This window comes from Melitaea cinxia, chromosome 2, assembly GCF_905220565.1.
Source record: "Melitaea cinxia chromosome 2, ilMelCinx1.1, whole genome shotgun sequence".
In the NCBI taxonomy this organism is placed as follows: Eukaryota; Metazoa; Arthropoda; class Insecta; order Lepidoptera; family Nymphalidae; genus Melitaea; species Melitaea cinxia.
The window spans coordinates 18,767,690-18,795,662 of record NC_059395.1 but is presented as its reverse complement, the minus strand read 5'-3'; the positions used below and the strand labels follow the sequence as shown (position 1 = coordinate 18,795,662).

At 34.1% G+C, this 27,973-nt stretch overlaps 1 protein-coding gene across 1 annotated transcript; it reads left to right on the top strand.

Annotated features, from left to right (window-relative positions):
* LOC123666334 (SWR1-complex protein 5) lies at positions 1–27,929 on the top strand. Its single transcript, XM_045600457.1, has 6 exons — positions 1–348; positions 4,459–4,918; positions 16,966–17,170; positions 23,345–23,467; positions 26,119–26,512; positions 27,201–27,929. The coding sequence occupies exons 2-6, from the start codon at positions 4,708–4,710 to the stop codon at positions 27,285–27,287; spliced, it is 1,020 nt and encodes a 339-aa protein (XP_045456413.1). The 5' UTR covers positions 1–348; positions 4,459–4,707; the 3' UTR covers positions 27,288–27,929.
* The last annotated feature ends 44 nt before the right edge of the window (positions 27,930–27,973 follow it).

Below are 27,973 nucleotides of genomic sequence, written 5' to 3'. Positions count from 1 at the left end.
CAAGTTTGAATCTTTGAGTCAGTTTCGTTGTTTCGTTCTTTACGAAAATGAATGGTTCTCTTTATCTTGCTATCGTGAACACTCTGTATTCTTATGTAGTTTTCTACATACTTTTCTTTCATTCAAAGAGTGTGTTGTCAAAATTTCATTGATTTAAGAAAATTGACAAATTAACTAAAACAATTGTGTTGACCTGAAAATTTATATGACAAAGGAGTTTCCATGAAGAGTTTACTGTTGATTAAACACAAAATTTTAAATGAAAAATTAAGAACAGTTACTTGAAATGTATAGGTCTAGAAATTGGAAGTGTTGAGTGTTGTTATTGTTCGTGATGTCATGACTACGGTGAGTTTATCATTTATTTCAATGGTTATTGTGAATGGCGGGGTCATTGTTCTTCATAAATCGTAGGAGATCACCAATTGGGTCTATTGAATTGTAGCTGTAACAGAGACTGCACGCCGCATAATTCGTGTAGTAATACATGGAATTTTGCCAAATCGGTCATCAGTGCCGTAACTAAGATATTAAATAATACGCTTTCAGCTGTTTAGACTTTATCGGAGAAACATTTTAAAAATACATTGATATACATATATATTAAAAGATATATTATATATATATTAAAAATCAGACATCTGTAACATACTATATCTTGTACCATATTTTCGCTCAAGCCCTAAAGCAGTTTTTACTAATATCAAGTATACCTATGTAGTTAAAAAACGTATGCATTTGGGTTTTGTAAGTATATTTATGCAGCCTCTTTTGTTATCAAGAACAATGGTTTTATTCATCTGACTCATAGAGATAACTAACAGTTATACATGCACCTTTGAAAAGTAGGTTCAGTAATTAGCATGTATGTTTTAACTCACAAGTAACTGTATACTCTGACCAAATTGCTTTACGGCTAACTTAAGAGAGGAGCTCCTGAATATTGCTGTATATTTTTTTTTTATCTCAGACCTCATTCATTTATCAACTGGTACAAAATTTTTTGATTGCAATTGTAAATTTTTAATCTTTAGCTGCAATGAAATTTGTAAAATTAACAAATGTGTAACAAATGTAGATAAAAAAATTTATGGACTCTCGAAGTTTGTTTTTTATTGTAATTTTGTAATTTTTGTTTTAATCATACTATCATACATAATCAATTCTTTTCAATTAATTTTTAAATAAATGACTACAAAATTGTTAATTCCAATAAGCAATTCATCACAATAAAGAATCATATAAAGAACTAATCAATATAAATTCTTTTTTCTTTTGTATGAGTATGTTTTGTACACATTGTATTATATTGCCATATAGTATTGCATTGTATACAGTAATGCATTGTATACAGTAATGAGCCAGACATTCCCCACGGAGGAGAAGTCTGGCCTTTTCGCCGAGGCCAGCCTGTCGCTGGAGGGATCCTTTTGCCTGCAGATCCTGGACCATCGGATTAAAGCGGCTGAAGGATCCCGCACGGGTTTAGTCGGTATTGCACCCCCAAGTGCTGACACCGACATACCGTCTAGGACTGCCTACCCGGGCATCCTGGATAACACCCATAAATGGGTACCCCCGCGCATCAAAAAAAAATTGTATACAGTGCTGGCTACTAAAGAATAAGAAAAATCATTAGATTTGGTGGTTTTAGGTGGCAAAGTCCTCTGCGCTCTTTTGGTACTATTTAAAGCCATTAAAACTTTCTTATTAATTAGGATGAGCCATCCATATTAATTAGATGTTTAAGTTTTGGACATCTGAAAGCCGTTAATCCAAATGAATGAATGAAAAATATAAAAGTTAATTGGGTCAGTTGGCTTGTATGAACTTATAATATACTTATAAATATAAATATCATAATTCATCACAAACAGTAACCGAAATATGAGTTATATTAGAAAATTTGTTTATTAAACCATACACAATGAAAGATATTAGACTTTAAACTTAGGATAATAGTATTTTAAATTTGAAATATGTATGTAAGATTTCCACCTAAGGAAACCCTTAACTGTATTTATAACAGTATACTAAAGAAAGGTAAATTTCTAAAATAGTTTGTTATGAAATATTGTTGGAAATTCAATGTTGACCGGTTTTTCGGTTGAGTGCTGATGATTCATCAAATTATTATGGGTTTATATTTATCATTTATTTATAAGAATAAAATTATCTTGAATATTATGATTCATGGCCTACAGATTATCTCATAGGAAAAAATTTCTGATGAATTTAGTATTTATTAGAAAATATTGGTATAATGAAAATGAAAAAAAAAATACCCATTTTAATTATGTACAAATAGGGCTATAGGGTAAACAATATTAAATTAGGTACTCACTCTTTTCTATCACTAATATGGTGCAGTTAAACATATTTGTAAACACTCACAAAATATGCAATGTTAACATTTCTTACGGTTTCCTGTTTCATAAGTAGTATAAAAATTATAATTTAAAATTATATATTTGCATTTTTTCAAACACGCATTTTAGAGATGACTCAAAATGTACTCGTCAAATGCGCAAATCTTTCGATTAAAAAAAGTATAATCAAAATCGGTGCACCCAGTAAAACGTTCGGAGGTAACATACTTCAAAAAATACAATCGAATTGAAAACCTCCTTGAAAAATTGATATCTCCTTTCCAACAAAAAAAGAATTATCAAAATCGGTTCATAAACGACGAAGTTATCCCCGAACATACATAAAAAATATAGGTCAAATCGAGTAACCTCCTCCTTTTTTTGAAGTCGGTTAAAAAACGTACCTACAACACGTTTTTGATAAATGTAATTTTATAATTCAATACTATTACTTTCGTGGTAATTCTTTGGAATAGGATCGGAATGCATGGGTGCAGAGGTAAATGAAGTTGAATGATGTGTTTTACGTCGATTAAATGTCGTCTAGTTATTGCTATTTGGTCTGAAAAGAGTTTTTAGTAGGCGTATTACGTAACTGTAGTTTTTATATTTAGCTTTAATTATGTGGTTTTGACGGTAGCTAGAAAGGACAGTGGCACACCTTTTCATAATTTATTGTCTCCCTATATCCATTAGGGAATCAGCCCCTAAGTGTAAAAGAGAACAACCAAAAATGTTACAAAAAGCTATACTAACACAATGGCTGGTTCGAAATTGTTGAGGAGTTTTTTAAATAGATTGGACGGTAGATGTGTAGGCGTGTTTCTTTTTAATAGACTACAAAAAGAAGGAGGTTCTTATTTCGTCTTTGTCTTTTTTTATTGTGTGTTTGTTACTTCAGAAGTTTTTACTGGGTGTACCAATTTTGATAATTGTTTTTTTTTTATTATCGAAAGCTGGCAGTGACTGCATCTTAATTTGATCTGACGAGTACTTTTTAAAATATCCTTAAAAATGTGAATTTAATTGATGATTATTATTTCGACTACTATGCTGACTACGTTGTATTACTCGTCGGTGTAAATATAATTAATAAAAAAAAAATTCCTTTGAAGTAACAACATACTGTGTATAAAATAAAATGTGTAGAGTATAATTCTGGTCTGCTGTAGATAACCAATGTTAACTATCTGCTTCATAGATCTTGTGGAAAATGTATCTATACTAATATTATAAAGCTAAACATTTAGATAGCACATTTACTGAAGAAGGCTATAGGCTATTATTTTTGCTATAGGCTATCTTATGAAACACTGACTCGCAGTTTGATTTGATATAAATATAATATGTCAACAAATGTATTATAAAAAGCCAACACTTAACTGTTAGTCTTTGTTATTTTTACTCGTGTGGTTATTTCAACAATGTCATTTATCTCCTCTTTGTTACTAACTCGCTCTAACAACACTGAGGAAAAAAATCTATTAACCTAATTAGAGTCTTTTAAATCGCAATAGGATTGAATAATTTTTAAAAAGAACATAAGGGTAATTTGTTTATGAGGTAGTATTTTCAATTTGTTTTGTGATATGTTTAAATTATATATTGTCATTTATCTATATAAAATCACTTGAGCCTTTAACATCCCACTGCTGGGCATAGGCCTCTTTCCCTATGTAGGAGAAGGATCAGAGCTTAATCCACCACGCTGCTCCAGTGCGGGTTATAAAATACGTTACCTATACCTACGAGCGACAATTATAGTACGAGTATCTCGATGACAACAGACTTAATCCATATTCTACTAACGTTAAATATATGTATCTATAAAACCCGGGACAAAATAAAAATTACATTCTAAAATTTTGTAATTCTCGGCGGAAGTCTAATTTATTTAATATTGTGTATACCGGCTTTACTTAAATGTTTAATTGTTAAAAGTTGGTAAAAGGTACCTAAATGTTAATTCATGATTGAGAGAAAGTAGCGTGATTTTTAATGAAAGTTGTTCAAGAATCAAGAATGAAATAAAATAGAAATTCTATGTAACGTTGTAAGATTATCATTTACTTTTTTTTTTTTGTTACAGATGCTTCCAAACTGCACAAAAGATATTTGAGACGGTGAAACTTACACCGGGGCGAGCTTAAACAGATTAGTCTGATTAAGTTTACTGAGGAACAACATTGTTAATGATACTCATTTTATAGTAGATATCAATTTAGAGTTAAAGCTATTTTGATACGGTGCTACAGACTAGTAAAGTCGTTACCACAATAAAATATTAAAAGTGAAATGTGATATTAGTGAAAATGTTAGCGTTATGATGTGAGTGAGGATGTCGAAGGTGCTGTCAGCTCTCGGGGGCGCCCTGCCCGATGAAAGGCCGCTTCTGTCGCTGCAGATAGTGGACAGCGTGGCCAAGTGCCCGGCCGGCTACTGGCCGGTGAGCCGCACGTACGATGAGGACGCTGACGCAGGCCTGCTGCGCCAGTCTGGCCTCTTCGGCAAGAAGCCCAGCCACTACATTTGCTTGTCGAAATCGGAAGGTATGTTAAATAAAGAAATAGTACGCCTCACGCGCAACCCCTGCTAGGATATTCCTGTGTCGGGGATCCGGAACACACCCAGACCACAACAAACATCTGTATGGCAATACAAATGTATGTGAGGGGATCAAACCCGTAACTGCCAGCGCAACAGCCAAAATCTAGCGCTGTGACCATTGAGCTAACACGTTGTCTTGTTACAAGTCATGTTACAAATATAATCTCCTATATATTATACGTGAAGCAAAAACTTTGTAGCCCTTTTTATAAAAATTGCGCAGACGGAGGAGTATGAAAATTCGTACACTTATATAGAGAAGTAGTGCAGAATGCTAATATTTTTTAAATTATGCATAAAAAATACAAAAGGAACATTACACACACTACAATGTATTTAACACAACACACATAATTATATACTCTTTTGTTTAATGTTCAAACTTATAATTTAAATTAATTATGGTCGTATTTCGACAACTGGGCGACCAGTAGTATAATAATAATTTAAAAATTTTAAAACTTTTGATTTTTTTAAGACAGTTTTTTGTCATGTCTTCGAATTCGGTATACCTATTGATTTTTTACGATTCCTATTCCATGTATAAAATTGACTTAATGGAATTTTTCTTTTTAATCCTTAATATATGACAAATAATAATACGAAATAGTTCGTATGAAGTATTATATTTAGTATGTTACTTTTAGAATACAAAACACGCGTACACACAGTACATTAAAGACCAATGAAGTAACTTTATATCTGTCGTCGACCTATATTTTGCTAGTTACTTGTTTAACAGTGAAAACCACACGTTCTTCATAGACACTATACAGATTGATTTAGTCAGAAAACTTACGAAAGAATCGCTTTTTTTTTAAATCATTGCAACTAAAGTAACAAGTGAAGACAATATATGCAACGGTCAGTTCTCAGACTTTTAAGATTATCAAATATAAATTTTACGAGTTTTATGAATAGTACTCTCTGTAACGTTTCTTAGAATTAAATGATTAAAAGGGTTAAGGCCATTCTCAGCATTGTAGTCATTGGTGTTTCAATTTGAATTGGCGCTCACATTTTGCGTTGCTCGGTCTCTAAGGCCAAGTAACAAGTGCACAAAGATCGTGCCTACGATCAATAAGCTCGCGGGAAATCTTGATTGGAGTCCTCATATCCGTTGATGACAAGCATTAATTTGATATTGACGATGAAACACTTGAAGTTTCGTCTTCGTATTATCTTTGATTATCTTGATCTTATAAAAAAAATTTACTTAGATTAGTAAACGAAATAATTCAATAGTCTTTACTATAATTTTATTAGACCTAAGTTTTCGAGATTCCGCAACTGAAACATCCCATTAGATAAGTTTTTCATAGAAAGGTTAGGTTATTTTATTGCGAATCACTGAAGATACTTACGTCAATAATTAATTATTTTAAATATATTTTAAATTTCAAATATTGCTTAGAATCGTCTTGCCAATATTTTTTTAGTTCATAGCTAATTAAAGGGCTAGAGATTATTTGAAAAATGAGTTTTTGATTGATTGTTATTTATAAACCTATGTATTCACATAAAAAATTACGTTTTCATCCTTTCGTTGGAAATAATAATCTTTTTAACAAAAAACAGTAACCAAAATTCAGAATAATTAAAATAATATGCCACTTGAATGATAAGAGTGATTTATTGTGTGGTTGAATTATTGGAGTTTGATATTAACATTAAACATTAAAATGGCTCACCTGAAAATTTTGATTAAAATGACTTGACCCCTTTTTCCTCCTGGCTCATCAATTGTTAACAACTTCGCTCCTACTCGTATTCCGTTATATTGTAAGTCTTATAATTATAATAACGTTGAGGCAGTTTAAGATAGGTACATATTAGATGTGAACAAATTGGTGGAATCAAAAAAGTACAAAACAATATGTCTCGTATATATATATATATATATATATATATATACGAGACATATTGTTTTTCATATTGTATATATATATATATATATATATATGATACACTAGCTTCTGCCCACGGCCTCGTCCGCGTGGAATAGGAAAAATTCTGTCATACATGATTTTTGCGAAACTGCAACGCACGCAAAGGAAGCTCTCAAAAGAAAAAAAAAAACGATTTAGAAAACTTTCTTCATTGTTGCTCCGCTTCATTTGGTCTTAGCGGGATTATATATAGCCTATAGCCTTCCTCGATAAAAGGGCTATCTAACACTGAAAGAATTTTTCAAATAGGACCAGTAGTTCCTGAGATTAGCGCGTTCAAACAAACAAACTCTTCAGCTTAATAATGTTAGTATAAATTTGCTGATATATTGGTGTTCTATATTTCTATTATTTACTTTTCAATTATTGGCTACATTAAGATCTAGACTAGACCCGAGTCTCTTAATTTCAATATCCGCTCTCGAACGCGAGTCGAACGACTCTGTAGCGCCCTCTATTTCTCGCTCCGTTAAAAGCACTGGTTATTAGAACGTCTACGTCTCCATAAAAAAATAAATAAATAACTGGTATAAGTTAATTGGCACTGAAATTATTAAACGATAATTAATAAATATAATAAGGATAAACCATGAATTTAATATTTTTAAAAATAGTGTAATTACGAGTATATGTGCCGAATTATGATGTATTTATATAACAAAAGTGGGCTTTTTGTTATGGATATATTTTCAATCAGGAAATATTCATAATTGTATTATTACTCTTTCAAAACTACGTACATAATAATTTTTACTTAGAAGACTTAGAAAAATGACTGACTACCAAAATATGGTTTCATTTAAGAATAATCCTATTTTCTGTGTAAGCATTCTGATTGTAATATATGATATTTATATCTATGTATTTTCCCACTGAGGATTCACTTGTTTATATATTTATTTGACTATGTCGTCTCGACAATTGTATTTTTTATCTACGTAAATAAAAATTTAATTTAAAATTTATAAAAAATTAATTTTTTTAATACTTTTTTAAAGTTATGAAAACATGATGTCTCTCGTGATTGTCTATACGAGTGCATAAATATTATAAAAGCTATGATATAATAATAAAAATATTTTTATTATTATATTTAATGTTTTCCTAGCTGAATACTTGTTACCACAGCAAACAGAATCTGCTGTAGGTATACCTATGAATGCTATTTTTATAACTTGGATGATTTTGGAGGTCTTAAATAAAATTTGAAACAACAATTCTACTAAAATTGAAGAGCAGTTTTTGTTTTGTACGCTAATTTAATAAGCAACGCAGGTGAAGTGGCGTCTATCAGCTAGTAATGAAATAGAGTTTAGTGGCCGTTATCGCGCGACCAGTGGGAACACGAGAGACTCGACCCTCACGAGTGAAAATAATTTCCGTCATCCTAATCACGTCCTCTAGAGTGCGTCTGTCATTATTAGATATAGTTAAGGAGAAGTCGAATGTAATAAAAATTTATGTTTTTGAAGTAAAAGTTCTTAACTCGCGCTTGACTTTTCATCATTACAGCCTATACAGTCCACTGCTGGACATAGGCCTCCACAAGTTTACGCCAAAAATAACGTAAACTCATGTGTTTTGCCCATAGTCACCACGCTGGGCAGGCGGGTTGGTGACCGCAGTCCTGGCTTTGTCGCACCGAAGACGCTGCTGCCCGTCATCGGCCTGTGTATTTCAAAGCCAGCAGTTGGATGGTTATCCCGCCATCGGTCGGCTTCTTAAGTTCCAAGGTGGTTGTGGAACCTTGTTATCCCTTAGTCGTCTCTTACGACACCCACGGGAAGAGAGGGGGTGGCTAAATTCTTTAGTGCCGTAGCCACACAGCTTGACTTTTGAGGTTTGGTTATTACTATGATATAAAAAGTTTTCTTTGTGTATGTATGGATACCCCACAATACCCTAACAATAATGAATATAAATTATTGATATTAAACAAACAAACAAACAGACAGAATATTTTAAGTTTTGATCACTAATTAGTATCAACCAATCAAAAACAATCCAGACTAACCAGCCACAGTGTGTGTGTGTGTGTGTAGTAGGTAATGTAAAATTCTCTACTGTAATTTTAAGATGTTTTTCGTCGTCAAGATAGACTAATAAAATTAAGTCATTTAATTAACGAAGCTACTAACGTCTGCTTCGATATCTATATCTATACATCTATACAAATAAACAAAATTAGAGTGTCTGTTTGTAATATTAAAATTACCGTTTTTTACTAATCGCAAATGAATGCTGTATACAAGTTACATATACCAAAATAACATTTTTTACAATTTTTGTCTGTCTGTTCCGACTAATCTCTGAAACGGCTGGACCGTTTTTGACGGGACTTTCACTGGCAGATAGCTGATGTAATAGGAGTAACTTAGTATGCATTTATTTTAGAAATTTATATATTTTTAGTAAGTCTGCGAACTGAACAATAACTTTTTTGTTAAATGCCACGCGGGCGACATCGCACAGCTAGTAACTAATATAACTACTTGGATAGAGAATACTAATTAAGATACTCGCCACAATATAGTCTACCTCTGAGAATATGAAAATTTTCCATAAATTACACGTAAAATCGCTTATTCGTTCTATAATATTATAAAATGTAGGTTTAATGTTTTTGTTATCAAAAACAAGGTTTTAATAATCGTATAAATCAGGAAAAAACGTTAGTAGGTACTATTAAAATGTTCATTACTTGTTTTAGTTAACAATAAAAATTAATTATTTCAATTGATTCTGCACGCTTGTTGTAGGTACCTACATTACAATATGGTTTTGTGAGTTTGATTCAGAACACTGGTCAGAAGTTAGTAGACCTCTTGGATAAAGATTTAGACGTAGAAATTTTTATTTAATAGCTTTTAATTGTATCGAATAGATTTTTTTTTTCGCCCAAACGACGACTATTAAGAAAACACGAACAATATTTTACAGTAAAATAATAGTTGTTACGTTTTTCATGCTTTGTACTTCCACGGTATATACTCCAGAGATTTCCGATTGATTTGATATCCGTCGCAAATACCATAGTCACAGGACCTACCAACCTACCTCAGGTTGCAAGCGCCCATCATTAATAGTGACGGTGACAGCTTAAAAAACTTTGCTTTAAAGTTTTTTTTTTATATAGAATGTAAGAAAATAAATGAAATTATGTATATCGTTTCCACCGTGCGAAAATGTCAAATAAGTATCTATTTCACGAAGGGTAAATTGCACCCTCTGAAACTTAATATTTGTTTTTTTCACATAAGTTTCTATTTAGCGTTGGGCATTATATTATAATTGTGTTTGCTCGCAAACGAAAAAAAACCGACTTCAATTACATAGACAAGTAATACAACCTAAGTTGAAGAAAAAAATTAACAAACGCACTAGTCGTCACTATGATTTTCGAGGGTTCTCCTCGATTTCTCTAGGATTCCATCATCAGATCCTGGTTTCCTTATCATGGTACTACTCTTAGATATCTCCTTTCCAATGAAAAAATAATTATCAAAATCGGTTCATAAATGACTAAGTTATCTACGAACATGAGAAATATATATATAGATATATATATATATATATATATATATATATATATATATATATATATATATACGGAATCTCTTATATATATCTCTTATATATATTAGTCTGTATGTGTATGTTTTATATATTTTTAAACAGTTGTGCTGCTGAGTTCCTTGCTGATTTATTCTCCGTGGAACCCACATTCCAACTTTGTTTCCTTTAAAACAAACATAATTTTAATTTGTAGAATGATAACTCAAAACCAAAAGTGCTTTTGAAGCCTGCTTGAATGAAGTAATTTTTGATTTTGATTTGATTTTGACATATGGGTATTTTACGTTTGTAAGAGATACTTTATCTTTTTACATTGTACAATATAAAATTATATTTCAGATAATTGATTTAAAAAAAACAATATTACAACATTATCATTAGGTTTTTGCGTGATGCGGTGCTTGCGTAAAACTAATTACTAGTAATAATTGTTATTTGTTGAAGTTTATCGATTAAGTGTTTAGATTGGTTTTACGACTTGACTTGCGTACACATTACCGCAACCAGTTATGTAGTTTGAACCTTCAATGATGCGAGAAACAGTTAAGATTATATACCTATAATATTATGGTTATTATTCGTCGTATTATAGAAAGAAATAACAAAACTAGCGTTAAAAAATATCAATGTTCCTACATACGTCTTCTTTACAAAGTCGATCGTGTAACAATTTGTATTGTGTAGAGTTTGTATGGTCTTTGAACTGCTCTCGCTAATAGTGCCGTTAATAATGAAAGTGAATGACGCAATAAAAGTCGGGGACTTTCATTAAGGAGCTTAAGGTTGAATGACTCGATGTTAACACGGCCGCTTAAATTGACCTTATTTTTTTATGACGATTCTTTGTTTTCTCTATAAGATTAACCGTTAAGTTACGAACTATATTCAGCGCTCACTACTTAGACTTCCATAATAATGAAACATGGAATTTCTTTTTGGATCTGTTATTCTATTTCCTTACTATTGTTTTTCTTATTTCTTACGTTAACGTTACTGAAGTTATTCCTTATAGAAAAAAGTTTCTTAGTTTTTATTTGTAAAACAGCCTTGTCTCAATCAACATGCTCTCGTTTGAATATCGATTATAATAATAATAATAGAACTTATAATAATAATAATAGAAGTCTTAATACAGCATTAAAATAACAAAAACAAAAATAGTACAGTCAAAGTAAAATGTACAAAGACAGTCTTACCGCTGTATCTAAGAACCGTCTCGTCAAGACAATGTTTGGGTAACCCAGGAGTAAAAAATGCGTTTGGACTATAATCTCTCAATTTATCAAAATAAAAAACATAAATTATTGTTATAGAATTAATTAAATTTTCGTGTTTAACACCGGTTATTGGCAAATATTTATAAATAATAGTTAATCAGTATATTATTTACAAGGGGATTTCGTTTGCTGTAATCTGGAGGTTAAAAAAACCGTATAAATGTTAATTAGTTATTACTATTAAGTGATACAATAATTATCTTATAACTAAAGACTGCTTTAGTCGAAGTGGGACTAAAGAGTGATCAAAATAATATTACAATTAATAGTTAGAAATTAAAACAATGGGGCATTGAAAGGCTAATACGGGGAACTTGTGATAGGTGGTCGGCTGGGAAGCTTCCATCAGCATGGTCAGTATGTTCGTGGGTTTAGGGTTCCGTAACTAGAGGCGATAAAATGTTTTATTTGCAATTTTCTATCTCACGGTATAACTGTACTAAACCGACTTATGACTGCGTCACTCGAGATATAGAGATAGTTAGCCGTCGTCAGTGTAATCAATTTTGTGTTGATAAAGAAGTAGATGGTTTGTTCTTTTGATTGTTGTTACCGCTTTCTAGAAGGTTTACCTCTATTTTCTGTTTATACTTCTTATAAAAAAAAGGCCTGAAATTTAATAGGAAAAAAAAACGAGTGTGCTTTAGACCACACGACTGAAGTAAAACTTACGAAACGTAACTCTCTCTCTCTTTCTATCTTCACTAACTTATATCTCCTTCTCAAATTCCGTTTGCCTCGCCCAATCACACTTTTTGTAACTCTCTCGTCAGTCATTTACCAGCTTACACCCCCACTAAAACTCAGCGGTGCCCTCATCGTCAGAGCGGGGCGCCACGGGATCGCTTTCGTATGCTACCGTATTGACCTGCCATGTGCGGGCCAGCCTTCGTCTATAGAACACCCACGGGAACTGTGAGTTCTCTATTATCCCTGTGGCGAGTGGGAGGAATCGCACCAGCTTACTCCCAAGTCAAGCGTGCGTAAGAAAGTTTGACTTCAAAAATAATGACTGTTAGGAAAATATATCGCTTATTATAATTTTGTAAGAGATTTGGAACCTTTTATAAATATTCATCATCATCATCATTGGCCTTAGTCCGTCTATTGCAGACGATTTAGACAGTGTTAGACAGACACTGTGTCGCTTAGGACACACTTCAGGAAAACGCAGAGTTGCCTAAGCTCTGCGCCACCCTCTCGACCTTTCTGGGTAGTCCCACAGGAACGACGAATCGATACGTGTGGAGCCAGTTCGGATGCAGGAGTCCTTCGCATTTTAGAGGTATGCCACGAATGCTTGACGGAGACCCCATTCCGGGTTTCAAATGAAGTTTTCCTTCTCCAGAACCCTGGTGATTTTGAGCCAGGTTTTTCCCTCGGTCGTCTTTTACGACCCCCACGGAAAGAAAGGGGGTGGTGCTATTCTACTCGGCCGACACCACACGGCAATTTTATTAGATATATATAAATTTTATAGATATTAAACCACTAATTTAAAGTTAGTCTCAAAGTATTTCGTTAAAGCTAAAGCCAGCAATACTTTTAATATGTTTTGAAAATTGTATATTAGGCATTTCATATTAAATATTTCAAACAAAGGAATCTTAGATATCGTTAATAATATCATGTTCTCGAGAATATTATACAATATGTACAGTCTATTGCCCTAAAGGTCGCTACGTTAATCTAATGTTGTAAAACCTGTATCTCAAATAGTAGTTACTTTGACACACAACGCTTCGCATATTTACAATGTTACAAAGCGGTTATATTGTTATTACTTAACGAAGGCAGATGAAAGAGGATGTTGGGAAGTTATCTCAAGCTGAAGAGTTTGTTTATTTGATTGAATGCGCTAATCGTAATCTCTAATTATTTTTGTGTTGCTTAGTCCGTTTACCGAGGAACGCTATAATTAGAAATATAATATTTTAATACGTTGTTTCCTTAAATTATCGCGAGTGCAACCGTGGGGCACAGTTAGTTCGTATCGTACTATAATGTGTTAATTCTAATATCAAGATATTATATTTTTGTATCCGATTTATATTAATTTATCTCGTCTATATAAAAAAAATATCTGAATGTTTTGTTTAGCCCCAAATCGAGAACAGCTGGACGAATTGGCTTATCATTTTTATAAAGTTTAATACTTTATAGAAATTGGAAAATTTCGGAAAACAACGTTGGCGTTGATTTGATGCGCTTGACATTTTTCAAGACACAAGACACCAACTGTGGCTGTGGGGTCATATAGTTTATAATATAACAACTTCACGATGAGAGCTACGCATTTATCAGTATTCAGACGTAAATATTTACAGTCAGTCTTAATTAGAAAATTCTCTAGAAAAATTTGTCATGCAAATAAGCTTTAGATAATTCAACACTGAATCATACCTATTTAAGTACATAAAAATGATCGCAAGTTAAACGTTCCTTTTCAGGACCTTTTATCGAAAATATATTGTAAGAAATTAGGCACGTATTCTATTAACTATAGTTTGTCTATCTATCTAGTGTTTACATTTATATTATACGACGGAAAAAGTGATAGTTTGTCGGGTATTTAAAACCGATATATTGATATGATATTAAAAACTATTTTTGCAAAAAACCTTTTTCTTGGAGAGCGCTAGAGACATAAATGCAATCGAAACTGGGTGGGACGAGTAGTTGTAAGCTACAACAGTAGGTATTTAACGTTGATACTAGAGAGTCATTAAAACGTAACAATGCGAGATTTTGTAGAATGCAATTCAATGCAATTCGTGGCAAAGGTAATCGTTTTGTAAATGGATGATTTCTACGTAAATCGATGTATCAAATATCCAGTTGGTATCCGGGCGTAAGCACAATGCACACAAACATCTGACACTTCGTTTATAATAAACAACGCGTCACGTGCTGCCTGCTGGCTGTTCGGTACCTGTGTGATCTTCGGTTTAATCCAAAATATAATTATGTTCTTACATAAATAGTAAATATTGAAATAGGTAGTTCAAAGTTTTTGAAGATGGTTTCGAAGATTCTAAGTAAGAGTTCTTTGACACGATATATACCTTAAATTCGATAGAATCGCTTTATTCTTCTGCATAAAAAGGAAGAATATGTGTTTATATCGTGTCCCTAATTCAGAAGAGGTATATTTGAAAAGAAAGAAGCGCCATTTTTGTTTAATTTTATAAAAGGCGGTGTTTTTAGTCTGTACCTACGTAAAAACTTTAATTTTACTTTAATTGCTACTGATAAAATCTTTTTTATATTCTTTAGAATTTTAAGTATTAAATTTATTATTTCAAGAATGTCAAAACGCAAACAAGCCTTGCTGGATTAACTGTACAGGAAGATTTAAGATTTTCTACTTTGGCGTAGCTAGGTAGTATATTTCTTTATATTGTGGATCATTTTTCCCGACGAATCGTATTTAATTAAAATTTATTTGAGGTCCTTGTTTTATCGACGTTTATTTGTGTTTATTTGTTGTAGGCTCAGATCAAGTAAAAAAAGGTAGATAATGCGCGGCCTTTGTTGTTACTGAAGCCACAAAACTCGGCTCCTTCAAGTAAACACACGCGCTCACGCACACATATGCATCAAACTACGCTCATTTTCGTCAGTATCTCACGGGGCCTCGTACAGTAACTTTGCCTACAAAATGCCGTTCTTTTGTAATTAAATGGTGCAAAAACAATACCAAAGTGAACAAAAAGTCTGAAGAAATATCGTTTCACACGTAAGTATATACAAAACTTTATATTTTTTGTTATTCCAAAATAATATTGAGGTTATTCGGAACTTATAATTTCCATGTCCCGAAATGACGTACCGAGGGAGTGTTACCAGTAATTCTTGTTTCCATTAGCCCAAAAGGTGGGTAAGTAAATTGTAGGCAATCATAGAAAAATAATTAAGTAGAAAGTGGACATCATTATTGTGTTTTTTTTTAATCGTGTGATTTTATGTTTTACCTAAATTGAAGTCAAGCTAAATATGAATTTTTAACTCGTTTTTGTCTGTTTGTTTGTGAATTAACTACTTATATTTTACTACTAAATATCATGATTTTAGGTTTCCAACGAATATTTTAATAGAAGAATAGGTTTTTTTATTTTTATATATCACTAGGTCGGCAAAACAAGCGTACGGCTAACCTGATGGTAAGAGATTACCGTAGCTTATAGACGCCTGCAACACCAGAAGCATCGCAAGCGCGTTGCCGACCCAATCCCCAATCCCCCAGGAGCTCACCTTACTCACCAACAGGAACACAATACTGCTTGAAAACAGTATTATTTAGCTGTGATCTTCTGTAAGGTCGAGGTACTACCCCAGTCGGGCTGCTCCATATTTTGAGCAGGAAATTCCTGCTATGCCCTGCCTCAGGTAGCTGCTGTACGACTGAGCCGAAATGAACTACAACGACAGTCATCCTCATCTAGTGTGATTCGTTCAAACCATTTTGATAAAGCTGACATGTATGGTACAAAACGTGGACTTCACAGAATTCCATCATGTACATACTACTACTTACTACTACGTATTTTAATGTTGTACTTTTTGTTCTAGGACCTACCGGATGAGTCTAAAATCAGTCGTTAACCAAGATTCAATCTTTGATACACCTAGAAAAAATAAACTAAGAGAAAAGTTAAAAAAACAGGAACTTTATTAAAAAAAAAATTAAATCATTACTGCTGTAATGATTTAATTTTTTTTAATTAAAGAGTTAGACGTCTTTAAAACAGGAACTTGCCCTTCAGAGAAATCATCAATTACTTAAAAACACAATTTTCATTGACACAGATTTATATAATTCATTAAATCAAAACATGGCTGCAATAGATTTATTTAACAATTTGAAGCGAAAAAAGGAGTAAATATATTTAAAACTATAAACAGATTTTTATTTTCGCATACCCATTATACCCATATTAAATTAATTGTGTTTAATCCCTTTTAATAAAATTTTCAGGGACTTTTTTTAAAAAGTGTCAACACTTCACTCACTCACACATATTTAAAAAAGTGGCTTCACTTTTTTGTTCTAAGTGCGTTATCTATATTTTTTACTTGATCTATGGTTGTAGGACAAAAATATGCCTTTGTTGCTCTCTAGCTCTTGGCTTAGCTTTTCTTTGGTATTTTGGTGTGATAAATGATGGGACGATATGTTCCGTGTAGGCGTGCCGGGCTACGTGATGGATGGCGTGCTGGTGCTGGGCGAGCGCGAGGCGATCCCGGCGGGCTACAGCGTGGCGGGGCGCGCGGGCAAGCGGCGCCTGTGCACGCACGTGTCGCGCCTGGCGCCCGCCGCCTCCGCGCTCGTCACCGACGTCATCGTCTGCTCCAAGATGCGGAGCGCTCCTCAGGGGTTCTTGCTCGCCGGGTAAGCGCTCTGTGCTACTATTCCCACTCCCTCCCACCCCACGACTATTTGGACTTTCCTCCTTTGAGAAACAGTAAAACGTCCGTGGTATTAAAAAAAAACGACGTATGAGTGACATCTGAGCCGTTACCTACTGTAGCCCTGAGAGTGACTCTCTCTGGACAGATCCCGTCTGCCTGAGAGTGAGCCTTGCTAAAAAGCGATGAATGGTTTATAAATATCATGGTAATACTTCACAAGGAGTAAAATAGTCGCGTGTCAGAGCTGATACACACACTAACAAAAACAACTTAAAGGACCGTAGCATCTGATGTTACATTGCCACTACCGCACAATGAATGATGTCACCAATTTTAGAGTAGTTGCGAGTGGTAGTCCGGTATTTAAAGAAAAGATGTCTGTTGTTTCTAAACTTAAGATTTTTTACGATATTTGCATCAAAAATTATGATAATGGCAACACTTAGGTACATAAGACTTAAAAATGTTTATGTTATTTTAATACATTTTGATTACGTAGAGCAGTGAATCCGCCGATCACTAATATATTTTATCTAATCTCTCTCAATGTAGATTGGTAAAATTACTAAAGCTCTCATTCTCAAGAGCTACTTAATTTGAAGACGCTCTGAGGTCTCGTGCAGAGTCTAATAAAATCGAACGTTAGTGATACTTGATATTAAGTGCTCCTTAGGAACTTTTCTAATAAACTAATGCCATATAGAAAGTTTTAGCCTAGATTACTAAATAATGTTTACAAGTGGTGTTTTCAACGTCAATAATCGCTTAATTCTACAGTTAAAAAAGGTTTTTGATTTTACGGTTCCCAAATAAACCTAGCTTGTAATTCGCTTAGTTATGTAACTATGACGACGCGTTGGCGCAAAGGTTACAGCCATGGATTGTACCTGTTGCGCTGGCGGTTGCGGGTTCGATCCCCGCACGTGACAAACATTTGTATTGTCCATACAGGTGTTTGCCGTGGTCTGGGTGTTTGTGCAGTCCTTGTGGGTCTCCCCACCGTGCCTCGGAGAGCACGTTAAGCCGTCGGTCCCGGTTGTTGTCATGTACACCTGATAGCGATCGTTACTCATATTAGGGAATATAATCCGCCAACCCGCATTGGAGCAGCGTGGTGGCAGCTCTGATCCTTCTCCTACATGAGGAAAGAGGCCTACGCCCAGTAGTGGGATATTAAAGGCTGAAGCGTATGTAACTATGAAATTAACAGTTTGTATAACTCACATTCTGGCTTAAAATGAACCACTAAACACACAACTATTGCTGACCAAGTCCAGTTGTGGGAAAAATTTGAAATTTTTCATAGGTCAAGCATATTATTCGGTTCAAGATTACATTAATGATAGAAATGTGTGGATTAAGTGGCACTGTATGTGACACAAGACGTGACTGAATTTACAATAGTTGCCTTTTTTTCTTAGAGTAACTGTGGAGTTTCGTTCAGGTCTTCATATTAAATAAAATTAGTATAATTAGTAGCCCGTTGGCGCAGTTTGTAGTGGCCCTGCTTTCTGTTCCGCTGGTTGCGGGTTCGATTCCCGTGTGAGTCTGGGTGTAATATTTGTATTTATATATTTATATATGTATTATTTCTATGTATATTTATCATAAAATAGTATAGTTATAACAGTCGGCTGTTAGCGTGTAACACAAGCATTAGGTTGCTTACCGTAGGAACACAGACGACCGTGTGTGTATGTTATATGATATTTATTTATTTATTTAATATATAGATAGATTATATATATATATATATAATCTATTATTAACTATTACTAATTATAGTTTTTAATCTATTATTAAAAACTTTAATTAGTTTATTGAAAACCGCATAAAATTTTAGTTTGTAAAATGATCATTTAAACGTGTCATGCGAGCGTGGTTGAATGAAGTAATTATTGATCGTGGTTTATTTTTTTTTTTTTTTTTTTTTTTCAATTTATTGGCCAATACATAACAAATACATTTTAATTTGAAATTTAAGTACCACGAAAACCTCGCGGGTTTATCTGGGTACAGGGAGTCACTCAGTTAATTCAGTTTATTTTTGTAAAAAATATTTTTTTAAACGTGATTTGGTTTTCGTGGTACTCTTATACATTTCTTGCAGTTCTCTGGGCAGTTCGTTAATATATTCGGGTATTAAGTAGTCGTCAGTTCTCTTTCCATACTTATTGTTAGTTTTTGGTAGGTGATATTTAAGGTTTGAATCAAGTTTACGTAAGCCTATAGGTCTTAGTTTTTCATTTAACAAGGTTGTATTATTAATTTGGGTTAGAACAGAAAATTTAACTTTATCATATATATTCATAACATTACAATGACGAAAGAGCTGACTATAGTTGTTCTTATAATTATTAAGTATGCGTTTAGGTACAATTGTTTTTAATAATCTTAACTGTAAATTGTAAATATTTTCCAAGTTTGATCTGCAGGATCTACCGTAACTACTGACACCGTAATCGATAACCGAGTCAGCCAAGGCCACGTATAGGAGCCGCAGTGTCTGGTATGGTAATTTGGCTTTGAGTATACTTAGTTTGCTTAATAAGGATCTTAATTTTGTGCACACGTGATCTATATGCGGGCCCCAAGTAAATCTGTCATCGATTATTAAGCCTATGTACATATGTGTTTTCACTTGTTCAATATTTTCACACGAACAATTTAGACTGCATGAGGAGTGCAAACAAGAGTGGCTGTGAGCCACGATGGTAGGTCTGATGTCTGTCTGGTTGTGTGACGAGTGAATGTGTATCATCTTCGTTTTATGTGCGTTTATTATCAGACCCACATCGTGTGCCCATTTACATAATTGATTAAAATTATGTTGTAATTTTTCCTGGGCATGTTTAACTGTTTTTTGAGCTACCACTAAACACGTGTCGTCCGCGAACTGGTATACAGTGCCCTCCTTTATTATATTAACCATGTCGTTTACGTATAACAAGTACTCAGTGGGGCCAATAATTGAGCCCTGTGCTGTGCCCCGTGTGGTTGGTATTAAGTTACTCCATTGTTTAGATAAGCTTACTGTGGTTTTTCTGTTATGATGATAATTTTTTAATAGTTTCAGTAAAGGACCCTGTATACCACCCCGCGAAAGTTTATCGAATAAGATATTGTAATTTAATACATCAAAGGCTTTGCTAAAATCTACGAGCAGAACGAGCACGTGAAGTTTTTTGTCCAAATGCGTATTAACTTCATTAGTAAATTTTCTTAGTAGTTCGGTGGTGCTTTTATTTTTTTGAAAACCATATTGTTTATTATTAATGATTGAATGTTGAGCTAAATATTTATTTATTTTATCCCCTAGGTACCTTTCTATAATTTTATCTACACATGACAAAATAGTGATGGGACGGTAATTATTATAATCGTCACGCTTTCCCTTCTTATAAATTGGCCGAATTACGCCAATTTTCAAAATATCCGGGTAAATTGATGTAGCTATACATTGGTTTATGAGGTGAGTAATGACTGGTACTAGATGTGAGGAGGTATATTTTATATCGCTTGCCCTAATTCCGTCATAACCTGGACTTTTTCTGTCACTTATAAGCAAAATTATACGTTTAACATCCTTTTCACGTGCTCGCTGTAGTCTGATTGAAGTTTCTGGTATTATTTCATACGAGTTTGAGTTTAACATTTTCAAATTACAATCAATACATATACTTTTCACATTATTGTTAAATTCGGTCGCAAAATTATTAGATAGACTAAGCGGATCCTGCTTAAAATGTTTAATAATTACATCATCAATACATTTAACAATTTTTCCGGTAAGATCATTAACTATTTTCCAAATTTCTCGTTGATTTTTAAAGTTTTTACAAATATCATTCTTAATTTTACGATTTTTTATGAACTGAGTATACTTGTTTGTTTTATTTCTATACGAATTATATAATAATCTCTTTACAGTATTATTTTCATCCGCACGCCAAATATTATAAAGTTCGTCCCGTTTTTTACACATATACTTTAACTTTTTGTTTGCCCATTTACAAGTGTTTCTTTTGCTTTTATATTCTACACAATATTTACTCATTTCATATGCATTCCTAAATTCTTTGTAAATAAAATTATAAATATCGTTAGGGTCACTATAACTAAGCGGTTTGCTCCAGTCAACACTGCACAACCTGCTTCGCAGATTGTTATTATTTATTCTCGTAAACAGCTGAGGCAGGCGTGAATCATCGGTACCGAGCCGCGCGTCGAAGATCGCACAACAAGTTATGCAGTGATCGGCTAGAACGATTTTTACAACGCCGGTATATATTTCACAATTAGTGACATTTCTAATAAAAACATGATCAACACAAGATTTACAAATTATGTCCGTGCGTTTTTCTATTCGTGTATATTGATTTATACCCGAGTAAAAGCCTAATTCGGATAGGGAGTTTAAGTAAAGATTTGTAATAGGGCTATATTTTTTAATGTCTAAGTTTATATCGCCAATAATAACATAATTATTTTTTGGGTTATATTTTGAGACAAGGGATAAAAGTTCATTAATAAATCCTTCTTTACTATAATCCGGTGGTCTATAGACTGCACAAACTCCTAATTTATAACTAAAGTCTAGAATTAACTCCCCAGTAATACATTCGAAGTATTTACAGGAAGCACTATGTCTAATGAAGGATAATGAATTGTGAACATAAAATAATAAACCTCCACCTTTCCTGTATTGCCGAAGTTCGTAGTACATTGAGTAGTCTGGGAGTTCGTACATATTAACGCAGTCTTCTTTTATATTAGCTTCAGTTAATATCAACAAATGAATGGTTTTATCGGAATTTAATAATATGTATTCGAGTTCAGCAAAGTTTTTGAGGGTAGATCTTATATTTACATGAAATAACAATAGCGGTTTGCCGTAATTCGGTAATTGATTTGTAAAATCGTTAAAGTTAATACAAGTTAATTCTTTCGAGTCACAATTTAAGTCATCCATTTTTTTTTAAACAAAAGGAAATACATATTAATAGTACAAATATTAAAATATAAATAATTTAATTTAATTGTTCTAGTTTACGAGTAAGCACATCCAGCTGTTGTAAAGAGTGAAAAGAAATTATTTTCTCATTTTCGGATTTCCTCGCTAGGACAGTTCCATTCTTGCACCATACATATTTAAAGCCATGACGTACCTTTAGTTCTTCTTTTGTCTTCCAAAGGAGATATGCAGTGGCCGGTGTTAAAGACTCGCGTAGATATAGATTTTGTTCACCTTCCGTCCCTATATCACGAGCTGAGAATTTTACCTTTTTACTCGCTTCCAGCCAAGCACTACGCACACCGTTCCTCAGAATAACAGTAATGGGGTTGGGTGGTGATTCAATCCTTTTCGATTCAGTACGCTTGTGGGCTGGTACCCTCTTCCTATATGCTTTGATGACGTCGGAGATGTCAGTGTTAATTTTAGATGCCACTCTCTTTATTATTTCCATCGTATCTTCCCGTTCCGCTTCCTTGACTCCGCAGACTTCCAGCTGTTGGGATAGTTGTGCTTGCTCTAATTGGTTGCACTTCCCCTCAAGGACGTCATATTTTAAGGACATGTTTTTGAGATTATTTTTCAAATCACCATATTGATTTTCGACCGTTTTGATCCTGGTTTCATATAATTTCATGCGCTCCTCATAGTCGTCTATCTTGTCAGAGTAGTACTTAAGCGAACGTTGCAATTCAAACTGAACAATGCCCTTGATTTCATTTCTTATTTCCCGTAATATTTGCTGCGTTATATTGTTGTCTGGGATAAGAAACTCTGGGTCGGTATTATCGTCACCTTCATCCTCGAGATCAGGCATGATACATGACAGACGTCTGGATTTAGTACCTTCCGCGCAAGTTCTACACTTCCAGTCAATAGCCTCGGTGGAGTTTAAGGTGATCAATTGATTAGGAGTAAGACCGGCACATAACGCATGTAACCACTTATTACATTTGCCACACTGCAATCCAGGTAGTTTCTTTGTAATAGTTTTCGTACATTTTATACATTTGACCATTTTTATTTTTGTTTCGGGGGTAGTCGTAAGCGAACGATTGAACTGTACTTGATCAGACGAACACTGACTGAGGACTGATCATTTTGGTTTTCAATTGACTCATTGTGTATAATGTTCTCTAGTGAGATCAACGGCAAGGTGGTTTGCTACAAGGTGAGCGGCGGTAGCGCGGACACGTCGCCCACGCACCAGCCCAACGACTACGAGAACGTGGTCACCAACCTCACGCCCGAGGCGGCCAGAAGGTGAGCAAAATATCACAAAACACACTTTTGAAGTAAAACTTCTTTATGCACGCTTGACTTGGAGACGGTTGTGGTTGCGCGATGGTGAGAATACGATCGCCGCTGTATTTTAATCAATTGAGGCAAAATTGAATTTGTTTCAGTCGCAGCTAAAAAAGAAACGCACTTACTTCTTCGATAACTTTATTAAGTCTAATCATAAGTATTACTATACTCTGTGGTCTAATCCATAGAGTAATGACATTTTTGACTCTGGCACTGACTTTCCTGTACAGTTGCCATAAAAAAAAAAGAAATGTTTATATACAATTTATTGTTGTTTATTCAATCACACTGGTGAATGCGAAAAGTGTGATTGGCCGTGGCGAATGGAAGTTGAAAGGGAGATATAAGTTAGATGGAGCTAAAGAAATTTTACTTCAGTCATGTGGTTTGAAGCACGCTCGTTTTTTTAACCGACTTCCAAAAAAGGAGGAGGTTCTCAATTCGACTGTATTTTTTTTTTGTATGTTACATCAGAACTTTTGACCGTGTGGACCGATTTCGACAATTTTTTTTAATCGAAAGGTGGTTGTGTGTGGTGTGTCAATTGGTCCCATTTAAATTTATTTGAGATCTAACAACTACTTTTCAAGTTATATCTAATAATGCGTTTTTCCTTGACGCTTTTTTCGTCGACCTACGTTGTATTATACCGCATAACTTTTTACTGGGTGTACCGATTTTAATAATTTTTAATTTAATCGAAAGCTGATGTTTGTCATGTGGTCACATCATTTTTGAGTAAGCTTTGATAACGCGTAGTTACTTGACTAGTTTTTCGTCGATCTACGTTGTATTACTCGTCGATGTAATAGAAGTCTGTTTTTTTCGTTTGCGAGCAAACACAATTATTAGTCCTCTGTCTAAAAGTTTACCGTTGACTCTTAAGTTTATCGCCGTGTTAGCAATAAGACCGCCTGTCGATGAAGCGATTTGGTGAATTGGAAATCCATTTCCATTTGTTTTGGTGTGCAAATAGTAAATGATAATAAGAATAATATATAGTAAATGAAATCTTCTGTTTGTGATATTGCGAATGTATGCTTGACTAACCGCGCTGTACTGCGGATGGTCAAATGAAAATGTCTCAGAATATCTATCTTAACAAGTACGTTTATCACAACTTCACGAAATTGAGCTTAAGTGCCAACATAAGAGAATTATGATTGATGTTTATTCAAAGATATTAACTAAATATTAAATTGTATATAAGGTCGCCTCCGTACAAACTTTCATTCCCTGTTTGTTAAACTCTGTAAAGACTCCTTGTCCTTTCTGCACTTGGTTGAAACTCCTTGCAAGGGGCACACATTATTTTTTTACCGACTTCAAAAAAAGGAGGAGGTTACTGAATTCGACCGCATATATATTTTTTTATGTATGTTCGGGGATAACTCCGTCGTTTATGAACCGATTTTGATAATTCTTTTTTTGTTAGAAAGGAGATATCCCTAGTTTGGTACCATGATAAGGAAACCAGGATCTGATGATGGAATCCCAGAGAAGTCGAAGGAAATTCTCGAAAATCGTAGTGATGACTACATAGTGTCTTTGTTAATTTTTTTCGTCTACTTACGTTGTATTACTTGTCGATGTAATTGAAGTCGGTTTTTCTTCGTTTGCCTGCAAACACAATTATTTCTAGAATTTTCGGGATCTACAAAAGCTTTTACGATTTACTATAAAAATATAGAGAAGAAATACTTACACAAAAAAAAAAAATATTGTAAATGTGAGTTATTTAACTACAATTTTTTTTTCAAATGTCTTCCAAAAAAGTAGAAGGTTCTAAATTCGATTGTATTTTTTAACCGAAAGGGGGTGCGTGTCATGGGAACGCCACCCATTAAAATTTAAATTTTGTTGAGGTCTGAAGTACTTTTAGGAGTTATATGTAATAACGCGTATTTACGTGACTATTTTTCGTCGACCTACGTTGTATTGCTTGTCGATGTAATTAATAGCAGTTGGCTTTTTTTTTCGTTTGCGAGCAAACACAATTATTTTAAGTATTATATTGAAGTGTTTCAAATGTTTAAAGAACTTATGTACTTGTTATTCTTTATTAAATAATGTCAACTTTAAATAATTCAATTAAGTAATATGCATTATAATTTTTCAGTTCATTGTCAATAACGCTTATCAAACGATTCAAAAAGCGGTTGGACAGCTGTTTGGGGTATCGCATATTGATATTAGTTTGGTTTTAAAACATGCATGTATGTCTTGTAGTGATAGTATGATTACATTACATATGAAAGAAAAAACGCTTCATCGAACCATAAACAATCAAACATAATTATGATCTACAATTCAATCATGTTTTTGCTTTTCTTTTCTTATTCGACCTTAAAAAAAAAAGACCATTCTATGTTGTAAAAAACATTGCATTTTTTGTATTGCTTGAGTTTGAATATAAAAATTTTTTTTGGCAATAGTTTTCTTAGAGAAGCTGTCTAATACCTATACAAGTCTTTTGGTGGTGGTATCCTAGTTAAATCCTAAGCCAGGAATGTGTGTTCATTCGTTTGAGTTACATCAAAATGTTAACATAATATCATAATCTGCAGAATCCTCTTCTTAATATAACCGGCGCATTATTTTTCCAGATTGAGGCCAGTACCGGATCGACCGCCGAAGTTATCGCCCCTCGTAGCCGAGCTGAACAATCTGAACCTCAAATCTCCGTCGAGTTACCCGAAGATCGAGGAGTTCACGTCGGAGCATGACTACGAGGCGCTGAGCCCCGCGTATAATTTGAAGCCGTCTCGGCCTGCGCCCCGGCCGCCGAGCAAGTCCCCGGCGCCCCCGGGCCCCCCGGGCGCCCTGGCCCCCCCGGGCGCCCCGGGCAGCCCGCGCCCCGCGTCCCCCACGCCCCGCCGGAAGGGCCCCGCGCCGCTGCCCAAGCTCGCCAACTACCAGACGCTGGGCGGCTACTGCGGCATGGAGGGCGTGCCCTTCCTGCTCAACTCCAAGCTGAGGGGCCTGCCCAGTGATGCGCTGGTGACTTTCTTTATTTGTAACTAATTTGCGAGACGACAATATTACATAATAATTATATTAAATGTTTCATCATTACAGCCTATAAAGTTCACTGCTGGACATAGGCCTCCACAAGTTTACGCCAAAAATAACGTGAACTCATGTGTTTTGCCCATAGTCACCACGCTGGGCAAGCGGGTTGGTGATCGCAGTACTGGCTTTGTCGCACCGAAGACGCTGCTGCCCGTCTTCGGCCTGTGTATTTAAAAGCCAGCAGTTGGATGGTTATCCCGCCACCGGTCGGCTTTTTAAGTTCCAAGGTGGTAGCGGAACTGTGTTATCCCTTTGTCGCCTCTTACGACATCCACGGGAAGAGAGGGGGTGGCTATATTCTTTAGTACCGTAGCCACACAGTACATATTAAATGTTTATTGTATTAAAAAAAATAAGCCTTCTGAAATAGAAAATGATATATTTCATTGTTGATGGTTTTCGTGTATTTGTGGAATATTATTTAAAGGCAGTTTCGATAAATGTTAAATAAAAAGGTCCAAATTATCATTTTTATTTTTCAATATTTTGTTAATTCAAATGACCATGTAATATCAAAACCATGACTATGTTATGATAATTTTAAAATTAAAATACGTACTAATAAGAAGTATATACGCTAAGATAAATTTCTATACTTATTGTAAACAATTTTCAGACGCAGTTGCCGGTGATCAAGCAACGCTCTCGCTTCGACCTCGACCGCGACTACTCTTACAACTTCACAGTCGAGCGGCAGACGTGATCTCTATACACCCCGGATAACGAAAACTGCATGCGTAATACAAATAAAGTATTTATATAATATTAGTAATAAATTAAGACAAAATATATCTGTAATATATAACAATATGCACTGTTTATGCCTTGCAGGAAAATTTATGTATAAATCATAAAAACGAAACAGTTATCAATATCTATTTAAGCAATAGATAGGTAGGGTCAAGATCTAACTAAACTAACTTAAATTGCTTCGAAATTCAATCTACAATTCGTTTCACGTTTGAATTGTAATTGATAATGAGTTATAAAATTTTATTCGAAATTATCTTAGATTATTGAGCTAAACGATCGATAAACGTGGCTGAATAAAAATAATATTTACACCTTATTCTACAGTTTTTTTTTTTTTTTTTTTTTTTGTAATTTTGACATAATATTTATTTACTTACTTTTCATAAAGGCCTTCATTAAATATCATAATAAGGTTTCAAAGTGTGAACAGGGAGAATGTAGCGAGGCCTTGATTCGACGCCGCGTGGTGACTAAGACTGATATAATTGTTAAGAAGGGATCAAGGTGTAAGTCATTGCATACGGACTTGAATGAATTATGGAAATAATTTGGAAATTTTAAAATAAATTATTCAATTGACTGATCAGACAAATAAAATTTTTATTTCGTTTAGAATACTGGCTTTATACATAGTAC